Source organism: Linepithema humile, chromosome 3 (genome assembly GCF_040581485.1).
Source record: "Linepithema humile isolate Giens D197 chromosome 3, Lhum_UNIL_v1.0, whole genome shotgun sequence".
Classification (NCBI taxonomy): Eukaryota; Metazoa; Arthropoda; class Insecta; order Hymenoptera; family Formicidae; genus Linepithema; species Linepithema humile.
In genome coordinates, this window is record NC_090130.1 from 1,128,633 (window position 1) to 1,153,579 (window position 24,947).

A 24,947-nucleotide genomic window follows, 5' to 3' on the forward strand; every position below is an offset into this window, starting at 1 on the left:
AATTGGTCTCTTCTATTTTGGCAATAAGTTTTTTCGAAAGGTTCCTATTTGCATTAGATTTTAAATTATTCTATTTTTATCACATTTTAAATAAAATTATAGACTTTAAGGACTATTAAACAAAGTATAAAGTTTTTGTAGTAGTTTTTTAAACTTGGACTTTATTACCAAATGAATATTACTATGTTTTTTTATGTATTATATGTTATAAAGCATTTTTTAATTTTTAATTCATATTTTATAATATGTTTAAATAAGGTGCTGTCTTTGTACTGAATAATAGATAATTGATAAATTTTTCCAGTTTACCATAACGATTTTAACAAGTATTATCATTCTTGCGCAAATTTATGCCGCAGTAATTATGGAAATGATGTCAATCGAAGATTCAGATTTGTAAGCGCTCTGGCAGAGAGAAGTTGAAAACATATATTGTAATTCTGATTAAATAATTTATTTTAATAATTCGTAGATACACACATAATGCTAATATAATAATTTATAAAAACTGTGTTTATTGTTTTAAAAAAAATATAGTGTTATGAAATATAAGAATTCTTATAATTTTTGGCAACAAATGCTTTACAAGTTATTTTGAATTATATGCTAAAAAGTTATTTTATAATTATATGCTATTATAATAAAATGCAAATAATCTTAATAAATTCTTAACAAAAAAATGTAGTACACATATCTATTTTAGGCGTAATAAATTTTATATCAATAAAATTATTTTTATTTCTTTTTTTCTACAATTCCCTCTTTTTGTTTTCTGCGTTGTACAGAACAATCCACTTTAAAAAAAGGCCTGTTATCTGATATCTCGATAGTATCGAAGTTCAATGTTATCGTTTTTCCGCGATGCTGTTTGATTTTTTCGGTGCAGTTTATATCGTGAGCGGCTGTCATTGTGAAGTTTTTGACAGTTGTACATATTTTATTTCTTTGTAATTAAGAGAATCAATGGCGCGTGTAGCACGAGCTTGTGTGTCTTATAATGATAAAAATAACATGGAATGTATTAGCTATCTAAATGTATAAGAAATAAATTAACAGCATTATCTTCATAAATTATAACATAACAGGTTCACTGATTAATCATTTTCTTTGTTTGTCAAGCAAATCGATTTTTTTAATATGCATAAGTGAGGCCAATTACAAAACTCATTAAAATTCCATTATTACTATGAATTAATCCAATTATTATGCGCTCCTCAAGTAAATTTATAAAAGTATCAGTCTATACTAGTTTGAGATAGTAATTGTTATGGTGATCACTATTCAACAAGCCTTTAGACCTCTTTTCATTCTATCTTTTATTGTGGGTTTACGTTTTTACCCCATTAAACAATCAAAACCAAAAAATCAATGGATTGGATATTTATGTGTCTTATATTTTTTGACAGTCTGGTTTGTTTATAGCTATTTGTTTTACACAGTGTTAATCAACAACCTAAGAATGATTCCAGCTCTTACAGGGGGCATCTTTATTACGTTTACATCCGCAATTTTTAACCTTTATCATCAAAAGGTATAAAAAATATTTGCATTATATATATATATATATATATATATATATATATATATATATATATTAATATTTTATATGAATATTTTTAATTGGCATTGTTTTAGAGGTTTGAAATACTTATGAAAAAACTTGCTAAAGTGGATGATACTTTAGAAGAACTTGGCACTCCAAAAATGTATCGGAAAATGTTTATGCAGTCAAAACGAGTGATAATTTGGTGGATTATATATATTTTTACCGTATATATTTGCGATATAATATTACAGTGGTATCTGAATGATTCTTGGGATATTCTTACATATAATATAACATACAATTATCATCATATCAACGCGATCATAGATTTATTGTTTGTATTGTTTCTGCGGTGTGTATAAGAGTATTTAATAATAATAATTATGTATACATTTTTAATAAGTTAGCAAACATATAATTATATATTTTTATATAATAAATTATATATTTTTTAAATGCAGATATATTGGTAGCAGATTTGATAAAGTAAGCGAACATATGCAAAGCTTGTTAGAAGAAATGGAACATGAGTTGAGATGCACATGGAAAAAATCTGTAATTGTGCATAAATATTCTTTACATATTAATAATTACAAGCGAACAATATGGACTTCAATGTAAATTGGCACACGCATATATTTTGATTAATTTTTGATTTAGAGCTAATTTAATGATACATATAAAATAATACAATAACACTTTAAAATAAAAAATAAAAAATAAGTTATTATGAAAATTAAAGATCGTAAATTATTATAATTTTTGTGTTTTCTAATAATAAAATATGTTTTTCGACAGGCATCTTCATTTGGAACTATGTCGTATCGCTCGCGATTTGCACATGATATTTAGAATGCAACTGTTTTCCGAAATAATATATTATCTTTTTCATCTACCAATAATGTGTTTTTTCTTATGCTTAATGGTAATAAATAAATATCGACAATTATTTTTTATTCAGTTTCGAGCTGTCTGCTGGACTTTCATATTTTTAGTAAGACTTTGCGGTGTAAATTATATATGTGAGAATGTCACATTTAAGGTAAGAAATATAAACATCGAAAGTATATTATATCAGTAGTATCAAATTTTTATAATTTTTAATTTTTTGTAGGCCAACAATATTGACAAAATAATTCATCAACTGGTAGATATTCTTCGATACAATGATATTTCAAAAGAGGTAAAAAATATTTTTGAAATACAAAACATAATTAAAACAAATTATTCAAAATTTAGGAATAATTATGTACATACAGATTCATCAATTTACGTTACAAACAATGCGATATTCCTTGAAGTTCAACCGAATTGGTCTCTTGTATTTCGGCAATGAGTTTCTTCGAAAGGTTCCTATTTGCATTAGATTTTAAATTATTCTATTTTTATCATTTTGAATAAAATTAAAGATTTTAAAGACTATTAATCAAAGTATAAAGTTTTTGTAGTAGTTTTTTAAACTTTGACTTTATTACGAAATGATTATTATTATGTTTTTTTTATATATTAAATGTTACATAACATTTTTTAATTCCTAGTTTATATTTTATAATATGTTAAAGTAAGATGCTGTTTTTATATGAATAAATGCATATTTATATTTATATTGTATAATAAATAATTAATAATTTTTTCCAGTTTAGCATGAGAATTCTAACATTAATTATCATTCTTGCGCAATTTTTTGCTGATGTAATCATGAAAAAGATGTCAATCGGAGATTCAGATTTGTAAGCGCTCTGGCAGAGAAAAGTTGAAAACATATACATATTGTAATCTTGATTAAGTAATTTATTTTAGTGATTCTTACAAAATGCTAATATGATAATAATTTCGAAAAACTGTGGTTACTGTTTGGGAAAATAAAGTGTTATAAAATATAAGAGTTCTTATAATTTATAGTAACAAATGCTTTACAAGTTATTTTGAATTATATGCTAAGAAGTTATTTTATAATTATATGCTATTATAATAAAATGCAAATAATCTTAAGAAGTTTTTAACAAAAAAGATTTAACCATTCTACTTTTTAATCAATATAGGATTATAGTAAAAATATAGATTTTATATAAAAAATTTAAATTTTAATTATATTAATTTACCTGATTTACTAATACGCAATTATTTTAAATAAAAATCTTTTTATTATTCATAAATTCTAATTAATTTATAACGTGCAAAGCATTTTTATTAACGAAATAAATCTACATGCGTTACTTTTCAGAAAAAAAGTTTTTAAATCTAGTTTTTTATTCATCAAGAGTATTATATAATTTTGTCTTTATTTACTAAAGAATTTTAATATCAATTTAAATATTTTTACTGATAGCTGTTTGTAAGCTAAAAACTGTTTACAAATTATTCACGCTAATATTGCCCGACGACATCGATCTGTTATTATGTTTATAAAGAAATGAAAAGAAGGGCGCTAATGTATTAAACTAATTGTGCATTATTTTATCGTGTTGATGAATGTGTCGTGCGAATAGCCACGCGATATCAGTTTGCGGTAAGAATCGCAAAAGTATCGACTATGGCAACTACCATAGAACAGGCTATATATCCTTTGCTCCTAACTTGTTCTATTCTCGGTTTAGGTGTCTACAACCCACAGAAACCTTATTTAAGTATCCTATATAATTTGACAGTGTGGATCGCTTATAGCTACTTGTTTTATTATGTAATAACCGTGTTTAAAGCAGAAAAATGGTTTCTTTATACTATTAGTTTCTTCAGTCTCGAAATTGGTGTTTTCACCACCGTTGTATTTATTATTTTGAGTATATATCAAGACAAGGTATATGAAATAATTTATCCATTACTCTTATAAGTGATTAAAATGTAAAGATTTTTATATTATAAGAAGTATTTGTTGAAAGTAGTTTTTGTATAGAATAAAAATTTTAAATTATAAAAAGAGACAAATATTTTGTATTATTATTAAATATTTTTCAGAAATTTCGGGCATTAATGAAAAGACTTGAAGTTGTAGACAATACGTTGGAAGAGTTAGGTACTCCAAAAATATATCACAAGCTATACGTATATTCAAAAGGAATAATAATTGGTTGGTTAGTGTGTAGCCACAGTGGAAATATGTGTGACATGATATGGTGGTTGAACACGATAAAGGATTGGCGATCTATAAGTATACCTTACATTACGAATCACTATTCTAACGTCAACATATTTGTGGATTTATTATTTGTGACTTTCCTGTGGTTAGTATATTAAAAGCAAAGTATTTAAATAAATTTCATCTTTTTATCAATCGCTTTAACATAAACATACATATATGTATGTGCACAATTAGTAAAATTAAAAAATTAAAAATTTATTATAAACGATTTAAATAATACATATAAGAAATTTATACAAGTTTTAATTATTTAATTATTTTCGAATTTTTTATTCGCATATTTTAAAATTATTTATGTAATCATTTTTGCGTTGCAACGCAGGTACATTGGCACTAGATTTGACAAAGTAAACGAGCTTATGAGATGTTTACTGGTGACAGAGAATCATGGATTAAGATACACATGGAAGAAAATTGTACCGATTACTCGTCTATATATTACGCATACTGACAATTACAAGTGCGTGCTGTGGACCTCAATGTAAATCGGTACACAAATTACTTATTTGAATATATGTATGATTAATTAATAAAATTAATTAATAAAAGTACATTTAAAATTTACTTAAGATTTAATTTATTAAAATATAAATGTTTCTTTTTTTTCAACGTATTTGCCTATAATCTTATTAACGAATTCTATTTTTCGATAGGCATCTTCATCTAGAATTGTGTCGAATCGCTCGCCAATTAAATGCAATATTTGGAACACAAATCACTTTAGAAATGCTATCGCATTTAACATATTTAACAACAATACTTACTTATTTTTTTATTAATGTAAAAACACAAGGTCGTTTCATGATTACGCCTCTCGGTTGGATTGATTTTCTATTCTGGATTTTTTTATATGTGATTAGGCTGTTTGGATTAAATTACATTTGCAAAAATATCAGTGCAAAGGTAATTGTTAATTAATTATTAATAAATAAATATATTTATTAATGATAAATTATTGGTTTTAGGCTAACGAAGTGAAAAAAATAATTCCTCAATTATCAGATCCTCTTCGATATAATGATGTACATGATGAGGTAAGTGTTTTAATTTTAAGTAATAATTAAAGTAATTTATTTAAATTTAAATAAACAGTTTTGAGTATGTAGCTTCATCAGTTTACATTACAATTAATACATCGACCATTAAAATTCACTGGACTGGGTCTCTTCTATCTCGGTAACAGTTTTCTGCAAAAAGTTAGTTTCTTTATTAGATTTTTATATTTCTCATTTTTTACATTATATTACAAATTATAAGCCATTGTATATTTTTTCATTGCGTTTCTCATGGATTATCTTAAATTTATCTATTTATACATATATATATATATATCTTTATGTTCTATGAAGTAATAAAAAAATTAATTAGTAAACAAAAATATTAAATTAAAATATTTTGACTTATTTTAAATTAATATCTTTGATTTGTGCAAAAATTTAATTTCCTTATTTCTTTTCAGTTTTTTACAAGAGTTTCAACACTTGTGATGATTTTAGTGCAGATGTCCAAGTGGACATTAGAAGATTACATAGATTCGAAAAAGAATCTGCTAACAATAGAAAACAATAGCTAAAGTATTATAAGCGCTTTTTAGCAAGTATCACGCATAAAAATGTTAAAATTATTAAAATAAGAATGTATTTTATACAATAAGTATAATAAGTGTAAGTATAAAAAATATAAACATACGTGTAATACGTTTCTTATAAATTTCCTTTTTTGTTACTCACTTTCCTATCTCTTATTCTTCTACAATGTTTTTAAATAAATAACATTATAATAAAACATTAATGTGATTATGATCTAACGCAATAACAACATGTATTATAATTTTAGTAACGTTATACTAATAAAAATTATATTTTATTGTATTAAATATTAAAAAACTCTATAATATCAATTTGTATAACCAGCTAGATTACTGATATACATATTTTATAATAATAAGTATTTTTAATTCTATTTGTATGTTATATGATCTCACGTCAAATATAATTTATTGCTCTTTCCGTTAAAGATAAAAAAAGGAAATTACTGTGTAAACCTTTATACATATACTGTATATTACAAATATCACCCTCCGTACATACACGCGCGCACGCAAAAAATATATTAACGGCATCGTTTTAATGATTCGCAATATGTAAAATTCAATAAGAAATAATTTCTCCGGTTTATTAATGCAAATCGATTTTTTTAATATGCGCAAGTGTTGCAAAAGAAAACACATATTACGATTATAAAGATCTGTTATCGTGAATTGGCGCAAAAGTTATGTGCTTAGGAAATGAGTTTGAATGCTGAATGTCTATACATTCAGTATTAGTTTATGATCAGTGATGATTATGGCGCTCACTATCCAACATGTCTTGCGACCTTTTTTTATTACGTGCTTTATTGTGGGTTTAGGTTTCTATCCTATTGCAGATCAAAAACTTCGGTGGATTGCATATTTAAATATTCCATATTCTTTGACATTCTGGTCTGTTTATGGCTATTTTCTTTACTATGCGATGATCACTTTTACATATAACATATTATATTCTACTCTTACTTTAGTCGTTATGGGAATTAACATCCTTACTACATGTACTTCTGTGATAATGAATCTTTGTTATAGAAAGGTACAAAATTAAATTATTATTTTAACATACAATTATATTCACTTCAAAAAATCATGAAAAAAGCTTTTTTTTTGAAAAAAATATTTACAATTAGATAAAAGTTGTTCTCCTTTAAGGGAAAAAATTGGTACTACAAATTTAACTTTGGGTGGCGCGGTATAAAAAAATACAAAATCTTATTTTATATATATGTATATATGTAATATAAATCGTTATTTATATTTTTTTTTTTTAAAGAGATTTGATATATGTCTGAAGAAACTTGCTGCTGTGGATGATACTTTGGAAGAACTCGGCACTTCAAAAATGTACCGGGAAATAAATATGTGGTCGAAACGAATGATAATTTGCTGGATTGTATGTAGTCTTCTTATAAATTCTTACGATATGATGTGGTGGGTGCATCTAACTGATAATACTTCTTGGGAATTTCTTGTATGTAACTTATTGAATCATTGTCATCACCTCAATACGTTCATGGATTTATTATTCATCTCTATCTTATGGTTTGTATAGTACTAATAGTACTTAATTATATTTTTGTCAAATTAACGTAAGTTACATTTGTTTCAGTATGATGTATATATATATGTTTTTATATCTATGACATAATGTAAATAGCTGCAAAAAATGTATTCATTATCAAAATAACTAACATGTTTAGCAAATATTAAGAAAAATATTTTAGAAAAATAATGATATACTATTTTATAATTCATACAGTTCCAATAGAGTTATTTAACAATTAGATTATTGTAATCAAAAATTTTAATGTAGATTTTATAATTTCTAATGCATTGTTTGTGCAACACAGGTATATCGGCTCCAGATTTGACAAAGTGAACGAACATTTGCAAAGTCTATTGAAGAAAGAGGAACATGAGCTAAGATGTAGATGGAAGAAACCTGCAATCGTGCACCAATATTCCTTGCATATTAATAATTACAAGCGAACATTATGGATTTTAATGTAAATTGGCATACACATTCAGGAAGATTATTTCTTGGTGCTAATCTAGCAATAAAATTTTTCTGAAAATATTAAAACGTAAATTGTGGAAATCAAATGTTTTAAATTCTTACAATTTTTATATTATTTAGTAACAGAATATGTTTTTCGGTAGGCATCTTTATTTAGAATTATGTCGTATTGCTCGTGACTTGAACGTGATGTTCGGAATACAGTTGACTTTGGAAATGACATCTTATGTTATATATTTAACATCACAGTGTCATGTTTTGTGCATTATGTGGTTAAATGAACATCGACTGCAAATATCATTGTACAATTGGATTGGTGTCGCCTGCTGGGTCTTTGTATTTATAGTGAGACTTTATGGTATAAATTACACATGTGAAAATGTTAGAATTAAGGTAAGATTATCCAAACATAATTAAATCAAACAACATATATCAATATTAATAAATTTTAAATTTTAGGCTAACATGATTAATAAACTAATTTATAAAATGACAGATACTATTGAATATGCGAACGTTTGGAAAGAGGTAAAAAGTATTTTAGTCACAAAAGAGTTGAAATAAACTATCTAAAATTAAAAAAATGGTTATTTCTTTGCAGACTTATCACTTTATTTTGCAAGCAATGCAAAATCCATTGAAATTTAGCGGAATGGGTCTTTTCTATTTTGGCAATGAGTATCTTCGAAAGGTTTATTTTTACATTACTTCTTAAAATACTTTATTTTTATCTGTATTTTGTAGAATAAATTATTGGAAATCAGGAATTTTTTACTTACAAAATTATTTTTATTATTAAAATAATTATTACCACAAAAATCAAAATCAGAAAAGCGCAGATGTTTATGTAAAGCAAGATATTATAATTTAATATGCAAAAAGATTACAAAATCTTTATTAATCTTATTTATCCTTGAAGAACTAGACATTGACTAGATATTGTACTACTACGTTTTTTCGTAACATGTCATACAGCAGCTTCTAATTTTTCATTTTTTTATTTCTTAATTTTATATTTTATTATATAATACATAAAAATCTATTTTTTTCTCATTGAAATGTAACTACTTTTTGTTCCAGTTGTGCACGACGGTTGTAACATTTATAATAATTTTAACGCAGTTTAACATCTATCCAACATAAGTGTTTGACAATTTATGGTCAAAAAGAAAAAACAAAACTAACATTTTAGCGAACGTAACATTGAATAATGCATCAAGATTACAATTATAACGATTTTACAACATTCACAAAAAATATAATTTTATATTTTGCTGTTACACACAAATTTTATGTAAATAATTTTTAATATTATATTAAAGCAATAAAAATGTTTACTACAAAGAAGATTTATTATAACTTTTATGAGTATGTAATTTATGTTTTATATTAATAACACACGTTACAACAATTTTTTAAACAATAAAAGTTTTTTGTCAAAAACCAGTATAAGAAAATTAATGTATATAAAGCTTTATATCTTCGTAAATTGAAATGTACCCTTTCTTCGGTTTCTTCTCTCTTGCAATTATATTATTACATTATCACAGTTGAAATTGAAGAATAATATTATTACAAATATTATTTGTCATGTTATTACTTGTTAATTTTAATATACACGCAAAGTATTATTGCATTATAATACTAACAAAAGATTGACAAAGATCAAACAAAACAATTTTTATAAAATTAACATTAAATATGTTTGTTACAAAAAAAAAACGTGCATAAAATAAGTTAATAATAGATTTTATTGATATTCATAGCATTTAAGACAATTCAATGACAAATTATCTTTTTCGTTCATTACGCAACAGAGCGATCTTTTTAATATAGATAAGTGCAGCAACATCATCGTTATTAGAAGAAACATTTGCAAATCAACGTAATTGCGATGCATCTGAAAAAATTAATTTAAACAGATACAGTATTAGCTTGCAGTAATACTCATGGCGTCTACTATTCAAGAAGTCTTGCGTCTTCTTTTCTAATTACGTGTTGTATTATCGGTTTTGGTTTCTATTCTATAAAACAATCAAAACCGAAAAGTCAATGGATTATATACTTAAATATTTTATATTGCTTGGCAGTTTTATTCGCTTACAGCTAGCAGTAGAAGTCCTTTACTATATAATAACAGTTTTTTTATTGAAAGTATTAATTCCGTATTTCTATGCATTACTTGCTTTAGAAATTAATATTTTTATAATTAAATAATATATAAGGCTCAGTAGATTATTAAAATCAATTAAAATCAATAGGAGCGTAAAGAGCCATAATGCTGGTTAGTCGTGCGAAGATTAAGATATATTCATTAAATTGTTTACATCATTTACAAGATGTTTTATGTAAATAATTGAAATTTTACGCTCCTATTGATTTTAATTGATTTTAATATTTTTATTATGTTTACGTCCGCGACTATGAGTTTTTATCATCAAAAGGTACAATAATATTTTGAGTATTATATATTCCACATAGCATGTACATTTATTGCACGCGTTAATATACCTACATATACTATATATAAATTAGATTTTTTATCACTTTTTAATATAATAATATTATGTAACACATTTTTCAGCTCAAAGAATATTATTAAAAATTTTCAAATATTTTAATACACTTATATTTTACATTATAGATGCATTTTATATTTAAATTTCATATTATTTTAGAAATTTCAGATATGCATAAAAGACCTTGTCGTTGTAGATAACACTTTCAAAGAGCTAGGCATTCCTAAGATGTATCGAAAAATGCATATATGAACAATACAAATGATAATCGGTAGGATCGTGTACAGTGTTGCTATAAATTGTTACGATGCAAAATGGTGGTACAACAAAAATGCAACTGTTTTTTGAAGAATAGTCTTAACTACCACAATAAATTATGGCGTAAAAAATTATGGCGTATGGAGGGTCATAAAACATACATGTATAGAACAATATTAAAACACAAAACAATTTAAAATATAATTTTTGTTAAAAATAAAACACGCCCGGAATAAATTAATATAATGCCGTTACAATAATTCATAGTATTCAATATTAAAGTATAAATTATTTCTCTCACTTATCACTAAAAGAATCGATTTCTGTTATATAAGTAAAAGCAATGAATATGTATTGCGGTAAGAAAACATTTGCGACTCAATACAATTTTACTACCTCTGGCAAATTAATTTGAGCAGATACTTAGTACTAATTTATAGTAGTGATAGCCATGACGTTCACAATCCAACAGGCTGTGCGTCCGCTTTTAGTTGCACGCTTTTTTATGGGCTTAGGCGTTTATCCTACAAAACAATCAAAGTCAAAGATTCAATGGATTAAATATTTAAGCACTGCGTATACTTTGACAATCTGGATCGCTTATGGCTGTCTGTTTTACTATTCGCTGACCTTTTTTACAATGGACGTAATATTTTGGTCTATCACTAATAAAATTGTTTTGATGATAAACGTTCTTACTACGATTACGTCAGTGATTATGAGTCTATATTATCAAAAGGTATAGATAATGTGTTTTATATATGAAAACATACATACAACTATGTGTGTATGCGTACGGATACATAAGTATACATGCTGTGTGCTTCGCGCGCGAGCGAGCGCATATGTGTAATTTAACTCAATTTTATACTTCAATATCAAATATAGTAACTTTGCATGAAACATACTTTTTTTTAAATTGAAATAATATTCTTTAAGTTTTGTAAAAAAATGTTTACACAGATATATTTTACATTTTAAAAACATACTTTATATGTGTATATAAAATTATCGCGTAATATTACATATTGTAGAATTTCGAGATGTGTATAAATAAGCTTGCTGTTGTGAATGATACTTTGGAAAAACTGGGCACACCAAAGATGTATCAAAAGATGCATGTCTGGTCGAAACGAATGGTAATCGGGTGGATTGTGTATAGCCTTGTCCTAAACTGCTATGACATGATATGGTGGATTAGGGATAAAAAAATTGATTCTTGGGAATTGTATTTATCTCACATATTCAATTATAACATTCATGTCAATGCGTTTGTGGATTTACTATTTATTTACTTTTTGTGTTTAGCATCTATTGTGTATAATATCTGAAATATACATTTATATGTACATTTAATAACGCATATTTGTATTCTATGTGTACTATTCTTATCAATATATTATCTGCATACTTTCTATTTTTGTATATTTTATTTAAAATTAATCATACAAATTATTTAAAAATTAATTGATTTTGCCATTTAAAGTATTATTTTTAAAACATTCTTTGGCATATATAGGTATGTAGGTACCAGATTTGAGAAAGTAAACGAACATATGCGATGTCTATTGGTAAACGAAGATCGTGGGATAAGATGTACGTGGAAAAAATCTGTAATCCCTTTTCATCGATACACATCGCATACTGATAATTACAAGCAAATATTGTGGATTTCAATGTAAATTTGTACATATATCTAGTTTGATAGATTATCGATTCAATACTAACTTAATAAAAAAATTTTATTAAAAATGCTATTTCTAAAATTAATGAAAAATAAAAATCAAAAATGATATATTTCAGCTTTGTTAATAATCGCTATGTGTTATAACAGAATAAATATTTCATTTTGCAGGCACCTCCATTTGGAAATATGTCGCATTGCTCGTGAAATAAACTTAATGTTTGGCACACAAATGACATTCGAAATAATATCCTATCTTTTCTTTGTTACAATATTATGTTTGAAATCATATTTCTTTGTGACACGTGGGTTTGAAAAAGGAATATTACTAAGTATAACTTATGGATTTCGAAACGGTTTATGGATAGTTGGAATTTTAATGAGACTATACATTATAAATTACATGTGTGAAAATGTCAAGCTTAAGGTAATGACATATAATGTTATTAATAAAAGTATATTTAAATTTTACAAATTTTAGGTTAATAAAATTGACAAAGTAATTCACCATTTAACAAATACTCTTCGATATGCTGACGTTTGGAAAGAGGTAATAAATATATTACTAATAAGAAATAAATTGCTTAAATATAAAAATGTATTATCTGTCTACAGGTTCATCAATTTATTTTACAAGGAATACATCGTCCGTTAAAGTTCACTGGAATGGGACTCTTTTACTTTGGAAATGTATTTTTGCAAAAGGTTTACTTTTATCCCTGGTAGAAAAATCACCATGGTGCTAGGCTGGCGCTAACTTACTTGCCCCACTGCCTGATAAGGAGCTAGTATGGCATGCAGACTATCGCCAGACACAAAATCATCACATTTTTCCAGTCTAATACCCGATTTAATCGACTAGTCAGGCGTTAGCTAGCTTTAGTGTAGTGCTATCTAGCCGTGGTGTGGCGCACTCTAGTTCTGATGTTGTACTATCTAGCCATGATGTAGCGATAGCTAGTTCTCACGCAGTTCTTATTTTATTATACTAGAAGTAGTCTGGAGTAAACTAGCGCCAGGCTACTTCTAATCAGACATTATTAACATAGTATATTTCTAGCGCCTCGCTAGAAATAGCTTGACGCTGATTCGAACCACGTCAAAACTAAATTTATTATATTAAATGGGGATACAACATAACAGTCAAGATGGGAGCTAGCTAGACATCAGGATCTAGCATGGCACTTTCTACCAGGGTATATATTTTTATTATTATTATATTTTTATTTTGTAATTTGTAGTATAAATTTTTCTAGATCTCGAAATTGACTTGTTATTATATATATTATTGTTACATATTTCTATTATTATACACCAGCTATATATAACAGTGGCTGATGTATGAAAGAGTAATATTAAAAAAAAAAAAAGAATTTTTATAAATTAAGAACAGTATTATTTTTAATAATACTTTTAATTTTTAATAATGTTAGTAATACATATGTAATTCTAATAATTATTCAAATTTTAACACTATTATGTTCAAATAAGATTTTTAATTAGATAATTTAAAATAATTTAAATAAAATAGATTTTATACAACAATCTTTTGCTTGCCAGGGAAAATTTTCTTGCGTACTATCGGCGACATTCATGCCATAGATTAACTATCACTGTTATATGTAACATTGTTTAATATTTTATTTAATTAATAATTTTAAATAATAACTATTTATACCAAACTTATTTATATACTATATCTCTTTACGCGTTTATATCATATAAAAATTAACATACATATTTTTTTCCAGTTTTGCACAACGATGGTAACATTCATGATTATTTTAGTACAAATAATAAAATTTCCAGATTAAATAATTAATATCTAATTTATTTGCTGCATTAAAATTCTTAAGTATTTTCTATTTATATTAAAGATTTTTTGATAATCCGACTTGCTTACATTTATTTCCGTTACTATGCGGTGACTTTCCTTATGGTGAAAACATTACATCGGTCACAGAATTGTTATAATCATAACATTTTTACTACAATTACACCCGTGATTATGATATTTTATCGTCAAGAGATAGAATTACATTTCTTATATAATGTATATGTGCATACATATTTGAGAAAATAAATATTTTTTAGCACATACAAGATAATATGGATAAAAATTAATATGGACATAAATGGACTAAAAATAAATATCTTTACTAAAAATAAACAAGCACAGTAAATTATTTTAATAATTCATAGCATTTAAAATACAATAACAACTTCCCATATAGCAAGTGGTCATTATCTGACGTGATTTTGTCGTTTCAATTATTAAATAAACTAAATAATATCTAATGATAACGCCATAATTGGTTATTGTGACTGTTGCGACATTAAATATTAGTTGCGATAAAAACACGCGTGGGCCCACAAAAAAGGTTTTGCCGACCTCAGTCGGCATGCGACAAAGGCTTCGCCGACTTAAGACAAACAACCAACATGTCCGGCGTTGTCCGATAACCGCGTCACATAATATTATGACCATTTAGATTGGTTACTTAAAGCATATTTCTTTTGATTGGTTCCCTTCTACTACCGCAAGATGCTATATAAGCAGCGAGATTAATTCACGAACTTCAGATCTGTATAATATCGCGACTTTGTAACAAGCCGAGATACATACGAGGCCGAATCCTCTGAACCCTACAGTATTATTTGTACGAAATATATAACATAATAACAAATAAACATAGATACAAAACTAATACATTGAATAAAATTCTTTGTATAAAAATCACGATACGACATCTATTTTTTAATAATCCGGTTTGCTTACAACTATCTCCTTTACTATACGGCGACTTTTCTTACTCTGAAAACGTAATCGGTTACAGTGTTGTTATAGTCATTAACATTTTTACTACAGTTACGCGTCCATAATTATAAAATTTTATCAAGAAATAAAAAAATTATCAAGAGATAGAATTGCATTCCTAATATAATGTGTGTGTATATATATATATATATATATATATATATATATATATATATATATATGTATTTTGGAAAAATAAATATTTTTTCAACACAGGCAAAATAATATAAATAAAACTAAAGACAAATATCTTCATTTAAAATAAACAAGCACCGTTAAAGTATTTTAATAATTCGCAGTATTTAAAATACAATAACAATGTTATCCAATGTAGCAACTGGTCATTATCTAATGTTTTTATATGTGTGTATAATTTAATTATATATTAATAAAATGTTACGTAATTTTCTAAACAATAGAAATCTTTTGTCGAAACAAGTATAAAAAATTAATGTATATCTTCGTTAATCTAAATGTTCCCTTTCTTCGGTATTTTTATCTCTCTTGTAATTATACTATCACATTATTATAGCTGAAATTAAAGAACATTATTATTACTAATATTATTAATAATTTTATTATATGTTAATTTTAATATGCATACACAAAGCATTATTACATTATACATTAATAAAAGATTGACAAAGATCAAACAATTTTTATAAAATTAATTAAATACGTTTATTACAAAAAGAAAACATGCAACAAAATAAGTTAATAATAGGTTCTATTGATATTCATAGCATCTAAGCATTTAAGGAAATAATAAAGTATTTCTTTTTATTTATTACGCAATAGATCTTTTTAATATAGATAAGTGCAGCAACATCGTTATTAGAAGAAACATTTGCGAATCAATTACGACGTAATTACGATGCATCTGGAAAATGAATATAAACAGACACAGTATTAGCTTGCAGTAGTAATACCTATGGCGTCCACTATTCAAGAAGTCTTGCGTCTTCTTTTAATTACGTGCTATATTATCGGTCTTGGTTTCTATCCTATAAAATTGAAAAATAAATGGATCTTATATTTAAATATTTTATATTGTTTGACAGTTTGGTTCGCTTATAGCTACGTCTTATACTATATAGTAACAACTTTTTCATTGAAAGTGTTAATTCCATCCTTCTTTGATTTACTTGGCTTAGCAATGAATATCTTTACTATGTTTGCATTTGTGATTACGAGTTTTTATCATCAAAAGGTACAGTAACATTTCAAGTATAATATATTGCACATAGCATGTACACACGTTCATATACATATAAATATATACATATACAGGGTGTCCGATAATTACTGAATCACCTCTTGCAAGTAGAGCGAGTTAAACCGAGTAGAAAAGTCCTCTATCATTTCTCGATTTTTGTAATAATTAATGAAAAATTAATTTTAAAATATCGGCCAATTCGCGCGAGTTTAAGCGCGCGGCGAGAAGTAACAGACCACTGTTACGTGGTCGCTAGGATGCGAAAGTCTAACATTACACACTGCTCGTACATACATAGCCGTTGTCATTTGTAAAGCGCTCCTCTCAATACTTCGCACGCCGAGTAACCAAAGAACAGTAGGCTGTCTCTTCTTGCCGCGCGCTTAAATTCGCAGGAATTGGCCGATATTTTTAAATTAATTACTCATTAATTATTGCGAAAATTGCAAAATGGTACAAGACTTTTCTACTCGATTTAATCCGCTCTATCTGCACCCGAGAGATAATTCAGCAATTATCAGATACCCTGTATAATTTGATTTTTTAACCACTCTTTAATATAACTACTCTATGTAAAACATTTTTCAGCTCAAATAATATTAAAAATATTATTAAAAAAACTATTAAATACTATTAAATACTATTAAAAATTTTCAAATATTTTTATATAGGTACTTTTATTTTACATTATAGATGCATTTTATATTTGAATTTGATATTATATTAGAGATTTCAGATATGCGTAAAGAAGCTTGTCGCTGTCGATAATACTTTAAATGAGCTAGGCATTCCTAAGATGTATCGAAAGATGTATATATGGACAATACGAATAATAATCGGTTGGATTGTGTACAGTGTTGCTACAAATTGTTATGATATAAAGTGGTGGTGCAACAGAAAAGCAACTGTTTTTTGGGGAATAGTTTTTAGTATCACATTTAATTATAGTTATCACGTCACTGCGTTCGTCAATTTATTATTTATATTTTTTTTTTGGTTTGTATAATATTTATAATATATATTTTTATTTAGTAAAATAACACATATTTATTTTTATTTATTTACCTCTATAAAAGTTCTTTGTATTCGATAATTTTTTTAGCAATAAATACAATGCAAACATTTTAAAAATAGCAATTTTTTGTTTAACAAAGATGTTTATAAATTCATTATATTAACAAAAAAGTTTATAAATTTATAATATAACATTTTGTGATAACAATAGTATTTCTTAATTTCCTACTTAATATTTTAATTAAAAAATTGAAATTTTTATGAATCAGTAATATACCACAATGTTCAATACTATATAAATATATTACAATTTTATTTTAAGGTATATTGGCAACAGATTTGATAAAGTAAACAAACATATGCAAAGTTTATTGATAAAAAAAAAATATGGGTTAAGATGCAAATGGAAAAAACCTATAGTTGATCAATATGTGTGTAATTACAAACAATCGTTGTGGACTTCAATGTAAATCAGGACACGCACCCTTGTTTGAATATTCATATAATATTATCGATTCAATGCTAGTCTAATAATGCTTTTTTATAAAATACTTCTGAAATATACTTCCAAAAGTATTTAAAAATAGATTGTAAAAATTAAATATTTTAGATTCCAAAACTTTTTATATTTTCTAGTAATGAATTGTTTTTTACCAGGCATCTTCATTTAGAATTATGCCGCATTGCCCGTGACTTCAACTTCATATTTGGAACGCATCTAACTTTTGAAATGGCATTCTATCTTATATTTTTAACAATATTATTTAATTTTTTTGGCCAAATAATTTTAAGTAAATATCCAATAAAATTATCAATATATGATCGTTCTGGTATCATCTGTTGGGTTTTTATATATTCAGCAAGACTTTATGCTATAAATTATATATGCGAAAGTGTCAGCATTAAGGTAAGATTGAGACAACATTGATAAAATATACACGCGTACGCGCATATATATATCAATAATATAATAGTAATAATGTTGGTATTTCAGGCTAATAAGATTGATAAAATAATTCATCAATTAACACATATTCTGCGATATGCTGATGTACAGAAAGAAGTAAGCAATATTTTTACTTTAAAAAGTAATATAAGTAAATTATTTAAAATTAAAATGTAATCATTTATGTACAGATTCAGCAGTTTACTTTGCAAATAATGCAACATCCACTGAAGTTCCATGGGATGGGTCTCTTTTACTTTGGCGCCGAGTTTCTTCGAAAGGTTCATGTTTTATTATTTTCTAAACTTTATTTTTTTATACTATACTTTGTAGGTATTCAAAAAATGTATTTAAAATTATCTTTACTTCTTAACGGTTGATTCTTTTCATTACATATAATGTGAAAGTTTTGACTTTGTAAATTATTTTAATATTATTTTATTATAATCCAGAATGATTTGCTACTCTTATTTACTATAATAGCTAACTAATATTTTTTTCTTTTAGTTTTGCATGACAATTGTAACGTCTGTGATCATTATGATCCAGTTCAGAATATATCCGGGGTATCTGACACATATCTAAAACACAAGGGTCTGACAACTTGCTCTGAATTAACATTTCAACGGACTTTATGTTGCTGCTGTGCGTAAGATTACAATTATAACGATTCCATCTGTCGTGTACTTGTGAGCCCGGAGCGGAGGTGAAGAACACACACACAAGAAAACTCTCACAGCAATGCAGTAATATAACTATATTTTTCTAATACAGTAACAATATGTACGTGAGAGACGTGTGCCTTCCAGCGACAAAACGAAAGACAGCAGTCCTTCTCCGCAATCGTACTGTTACCGTAAGCGCTAATCATTTGCAAGATTAACACATGTAGCGCGCGTGTTTACTTATTTTGCCGGTTATTCGCTCACATATATAATACTACTATAGTATAATTTTTTATTTTGTTTTTACAAGCGAAATAGATAAAAATATTTGGCCAAAAATTAGAGTGCAACAAGAACGTGTACTGAAAAAAGTAAAAAATAAAGCTTTATCTCATTATTTTTTAATCTTATACGTTATTATATATGTTGTATATTAAATTTATGTTATTTATTAAAATTATGACGTATCGTAACAAAATCTGCGTGCACAGAATAATATTAAAACAAAAAACAACTTAAAATATAATACTTGGAAAAAATAAAACAAGCCTAAAATAGATTAAAGTGCCGTTAGAATAATTCATAGTATACAATATTAAATAACAAATTATTCTTTTTACTCATTACAAAAATGGATCGATTTCTGTAATATAAGTGAAAGCTGCAGCAAATATGTATAGCGATTATAAGGAAACACTGGCGAATCAATACAGTTTTACTACCTCTAGCAAATTAATTTGAGCAGATGTCCAGTACAAATTTGTAGTAGTGCTGACCATGACGTTCACTATCCAACAGGTTTTGCGTCCGCTTTTAGTTGCACGTTTTTTTATAGGTTTAGGCGTTTACCCTACAAAACAATCAAAGTTAAAGATACAATGGATTAAATATTTAAGCACTGCGTATACTTTGACAATCTGGATCGTTCATGGCTGTCTGTTTTACTATGTATTGTCCCTTTTTACAATAAACGTATTATTTCGGTCAACCACTCATAAAATTATTGTGGTGATAAACATTCTTACTACGATTATATCAGTGATTATGAGTCTATATTATCAAAAGGTATCAATAATGTTTCATATATTTAAACATTATATATATACAGTTATGTGTGTGTGCGTACGGATGTGTAAGTGTACATATATGCTGTATGCTTCGCGCGCAAGCGAGCGAGCGTGGATGTAAATTACCCCAATTTTATACTCTAATTTTAAATATATAACTTTGCATGAAATATACCTTATTTTACTAAAATAATATTCTTAAAGTTTTTTAAAAATGTTTACATAAATTTTACATTTTAAAAACATAGTTTACATATGCATATAAAATTATCGCATATTACATATTGTAGAATTTCGAGACGTGCATGAATAAGCTTGCTCTTGTGAACGATACTTTGGAAAAACTGGGTACACCAAAGATGTATCAAAAGATGCATGTCTGGTCGAAATGGATGGTAATCGGGTGGATTGTATACAGCCTTGTCCTAAACTGCTATGACACGATATGGTGGATTAATCAGAAAGAAACTGCTTCTTGGGGATTATATTTATCTCACATATTCAATTATAACATTCATATCAATGCGTTTGTGGATTTACTATTTATTTTCTTTTTGTGGTTAGCATCTATTGTGTATAATATCAGAAATATATATTTATATGTACATTTAATAACGCATATTTGTATTCTATATACACTATTCTTATCAATACACATTATCTGCATACTTTCTATTTTCGTATATTTTATATTTGATATTATAAATTATATTTGAAAATTAATCTTACAAATTAATTAAAAATTAATTAATTTTGCCACTTAAAATATTATTTTTAAAATATTCTTTGGCATATATAGGTATGTAGGCACCAGATTTGAAAAGGTAAACGAACATATGCAATGTCTATTGATAAACAAAGATCATGAGATAAGATGTACATGGAAAAAACCTGTAATCACTTTTCATCGATACACATCGTATATTGATAATTACAAGCAGATATTGTGGATTTCAATGTAAATTTATGCATTTATCTAGTTTGATAGATCATCGATTCAATGCTAACTTAATAAAAAAATTTTATTAAAAAAGCTATTTCCAATATTAATAAAAAATAAATATTAAAAATTATATATTTGAGCTTGTCAATAATCGCTATGTGAATTATGTGCGCTATGTATTATAACAAAATAAATATTTCATTTTGCAGACACCTCCATTTGGAAATATGTCGCATTGCTCGTGAAATAAACTTAATGTTTGGCACACAAATGACATTCGAAATAATATCCTATCTTTTCTTTGTTACAATATTATGTTTTAAATCATATTTCTTCGTGACACGTGGGATTGGAGAAGAAATATTACTAAGTATAACTTATGGATTTCGACGCGGTTTATGGATAGTTGTAATTTTAATGAGACTATACATTATAAATTACATGTGTGAAAATGTCAAGCTTAAGGTAATGACATATAATGTTATTAATAAAAGTATATTTAAATTTTACAAATTTTAGGCTAATAAAATTGACATAGTAATTCACCATTTAACAAATACTCTTCGATATGCTGACGTTTGGAAAGAGGTAATAAATATATTACTAATAAGAAATAAATTGCTTAAATATAAAAATGTATTATCTGTCTACAGGTTCATCAATTTATTTTACAAGGAATACATCGTCCGTTAAAGTTCACTGGAATGGGACTCTTTTACTTTGGAAATGTATTTTTGCAAAAGGTTTACTTTTATATATTTTTATTATTATTATATTTTTATTTTGTAATTTGTAATATAAATTTTTCTAGATCTCGAAATTGACTTGTGATTATATATATTATTGTTACATATTTCTATTATTATACGCCAGCTATATATAACAGTGGCTGATGTAAAGAGTAATATTAAAAAAAAAACAGAATTTTTATCAATTAAGAACAGTGTATATTTTTAATAATACTTTTAATTTTTAATAATATTAGTAATACATATGTAATTCTAATAATTATTCAAATTTTAACACTATTATGTTCAAATAAGATTTTTAATTAGATAATTTAAAATAATTTAAATAAAATAGATTTTATACAACAATCTTTTGCTTGCCAGGGAAAATTTTCTTGCGTACTATCGGCGACATTCATGCCATAGATTAACTATCACAGTTATATGTAACATTGTTTAATATTTTATTTAATTAATAATTTTTAATAATAACTATTTATACCAAACTTATTTATATACTATATCTCTTTACGCGTTTATATCATATAAAAATTAACATACATATTTTTTTCCAGTTTTGCACAACGATGGTAACATTCATGATTATTTTAGTACAAATGGTAAAATTTCCAGATTAAATAATTAATATCTAATTTATTTGCTGTATTAAAATTCTTAAGTATTTTCTATTTATATTAAAGATTTTTTGATAATCCAACTTGCTTACATTTATTTCCGTTACTATGCGGTGACTTTTCTTATGCTGAAAACATTACATCGGTCACAGAATTGTTATAGTCATTAACATTTTAACTACAATTACACCCGTGATTATGACATTTTATCGTCAAGAGATAGAATTACATTTCTTATATAATGTATATTTGCATACATATTTGAGAAAATAAATATTTTTTAGCACATACAAGATAATATGGATAAAAATTAATATGGACATAAATGGACTAAAAATAAATATTTTTACTAAAAATAAACAAGCACAGTAAATTATTTTAATAATTCGTAGCATTTAAAATACAATAACAACTTCCCATATAGCAAGTGGTCATTATCTGACGTCATTTTGTCGTTTCAATTACTAAATAAACTAAATAATATCTAATCATAACGCCATAATCGGTTATTGTGACGATAAAATAACATCAGATAATGACCGATTGCTATTTGAGTTATCTCTTAATTATTTACACAATATATTGATCATGTTAATACAGTTAAGTGCTAGAATGAACATATTCTTATTATAAAAAAAAGTAACATTTGCTTATTAATGTAATTACGGTCTTACTGGCAACTGAATTTAAACAGATACTGTTAGTTTGCAGCAATAGTGATGCCATGACGGCTACTATTCAAGAGGGTTTGCGTCCTTTTTTTGTTATGTGCTTCATTTTAGGTTTAGGTGTCTATCCCATAAAGCAACCAATGTCAGAAAGTCGAAAAATTGTATACTTAAGTATTCTATATTCTTCGACAATCTGGTTTGTTTATAGTTATCTTCTTTATTATACAATAACTTACTTTACATTAAGAATATTGTTTGTCAACATCATTTCTATAGTCAACATGGCGTTTAACATCTTTATCACAATTACGTCTGTGATTCTGAGCTTTTATTATCGGAAGGTACAATTACGTTTTTATTATTATATTGCGTGTATGTGTGTGTGTGTGCGCGCGCGTGTGTTGTGTTATATGTATATAAACAAATTATTGCGCTTGTATAGTATAGAAACATAATCGGATATTATTTTAGAGATTTGAAATATGTATGAAAAAACTTACTGCTGTGGATGATACTTTGGGAAAACTAGGCAATCCAAATATGTATCGGAAGATACATATGTTGTCAATACGAATGATAATCATGTGGATTATATATACCCTTATCACAAACTTTTCCCACTCAAAATGGTGGCTTGAAAGAAAAGAAACAGCATCTTGGGGATTAGTTTTACCTTACATATTAAATTGTTGTGTTCATATTAATGCATTCGTGGATTTATTATTCATCTTTCTTTTATGGTTTGTATATTGTTATAATATTTATTTATTTATTTATTTGTCGTAAATAAATACCTATTTATATTTAATTATCTCTATAGATTCCATACATTTTTATAAGTATTGGATTAATTGATCAAATATATAACCATGATTAGTAGCAATTTTCAAAAAATATCTTTGTCGTTTAACAACATAATATTAAATAACAATTTTATTTTGTAATTTTTATTAAAACTTTTTTTAGCAAAAAAACTAAATTTATATATATTAAAAGTCTTGTAAAAAATAATTATTTACTTAATAATTTTACTTTGCCATGTTACGATTTCTAAAATTTTTTCTAACGCAGGTATATAAGCACCAGATTTGATAAAGTGAATGAAAATGTGCAATGTTTATTGGCTAAAAATGATCACGAGCTAAGATGTACATGGAAGAAACCTATAGTCTTCCTCCATCGATATGTGAATTACAAACAAACGTTATGGACTTCAATGTAATTCGGCTTGTCAGATATACAATTATTGACTACATTCTATCCTATAATAATAAAATTTAATTGAGTTTTTTTTTATCAAAATAATTATTAATAAATTTGAAATATCATAGTTTGTGAGTTGTAAGAATTTTTCTATTTTTAATCATAAAAATTCTCTCGTCAGGCATCTTCATCTAGAATTGTGTCATATTGCTCGCGAATTGAATTCAATGTTTGGAATGCAAATGACTTTCGAAATGGCATCTTATCTGTCCTATTTAACAATATTGTGT

General features: G+C 26.0%; 2 protein-coding genes across 4 annotated transcripts; both read left to right on the forward strand.

The window, feature by feature from the left end:
• Positions 1-820: 820 nt before the first annotated feature.
• On the forward strand, positions 821-12,180 carry LOC136998735 (putative gustatory receptor 28b). The gene is made up of 17 exons (XM_067351839.1): positions 821-1,531; positions 1,636-1,898; positions 2,008-2,163; positions 2,345-2,588; positions 2,661-2,729; positions 2,806-2,895; positions 3,185-4,767; positions 5,008-5,588; positions 5,651-5,719; positions 5,792-5,881; positions 6,145-7,309; positions 7,547-7,815; positions 8,124-8,279; positions 8,434-8,683; positions 8,750-8,818; positions 8,892-8,981; positions 9,371-12,180. The coding sequence occupies exons 11-17, from the start codon at positions 7,025-7,027 to the stop codon at positions 9,431-9,433; spliced, it is 1,182 nt and encodes a 393-aa protein (XP_067207940.1). The 5' UTR covers positions 821-1,531; positions 1,636-1,898; positions 2,008-2,163; positions 2,345-2,588; positions 2,661-2,729; positions 2,806-2,895; positions 3,185-4,767; positions 5,008-5,588; positions 5,651-5,719; positions 5,792-5,881; positions 6,145-7,024; the 3' UTR covers positions 9,434-12,180.
• Positions 12,181-16,205: 4,025 nt separating this feature from the next.
• Positions 16,206-22,862, forward strand: LOC136998732 (putative gustatory receptor 28b). 3 transcript variants are annotated; one of them, XM_067351836.1, is made up of 13 exons: positions 16,206-16,779; positions 17,513-17,781; positions 18,122-18,706; positions 18,794-18,862; positions 18,937-19,026; positions 19,253-19,390; positions 19,520-20,475; positions 20,768-21,036; positions 21,277-21,435; positions 21,630-21,885; positions 21,940-22,008; positions 22,074-22,163; positions 22,724-22,862. In XM_067351836.1, exons 7-13 carry the CDS (start codon positions 20,188-20,190, stop codon positions 22,784-22,786), a joined length of 1,194 nt encoding a protein of 397 aa, XP_067207937.1. In that variant the 5' UTR covers positions 16,206-16,779; positions 17,513-17,781; positions 18,122-18,706; positions 18,794-18,862; positions 18,937-19,026; positions 19,253-19,390; positions 19,520-20,187; the 3' UTR covers positions 22,787-22,862. The 3 variants fall into 3 exon arrangements, 1 of the variants encoding a protein (XP_067207937.1); XR_010889273.1 differs by having other exon boundaries at positions 16,210-16,779; positions 18,122-18,265; positions 18,457-18,706; positions 20,768-22,008; positions 22,074-22,862; XR_010889272.1 differs by having other exon boundaries at positions 16,210-16,779; positions 18,122-18,265; positions 18,457-18,706; positions 20,768-22,862.
• The last annotated feature ends 2,085 nt before the right edge of the window (positions 22,863-24,947 follow it).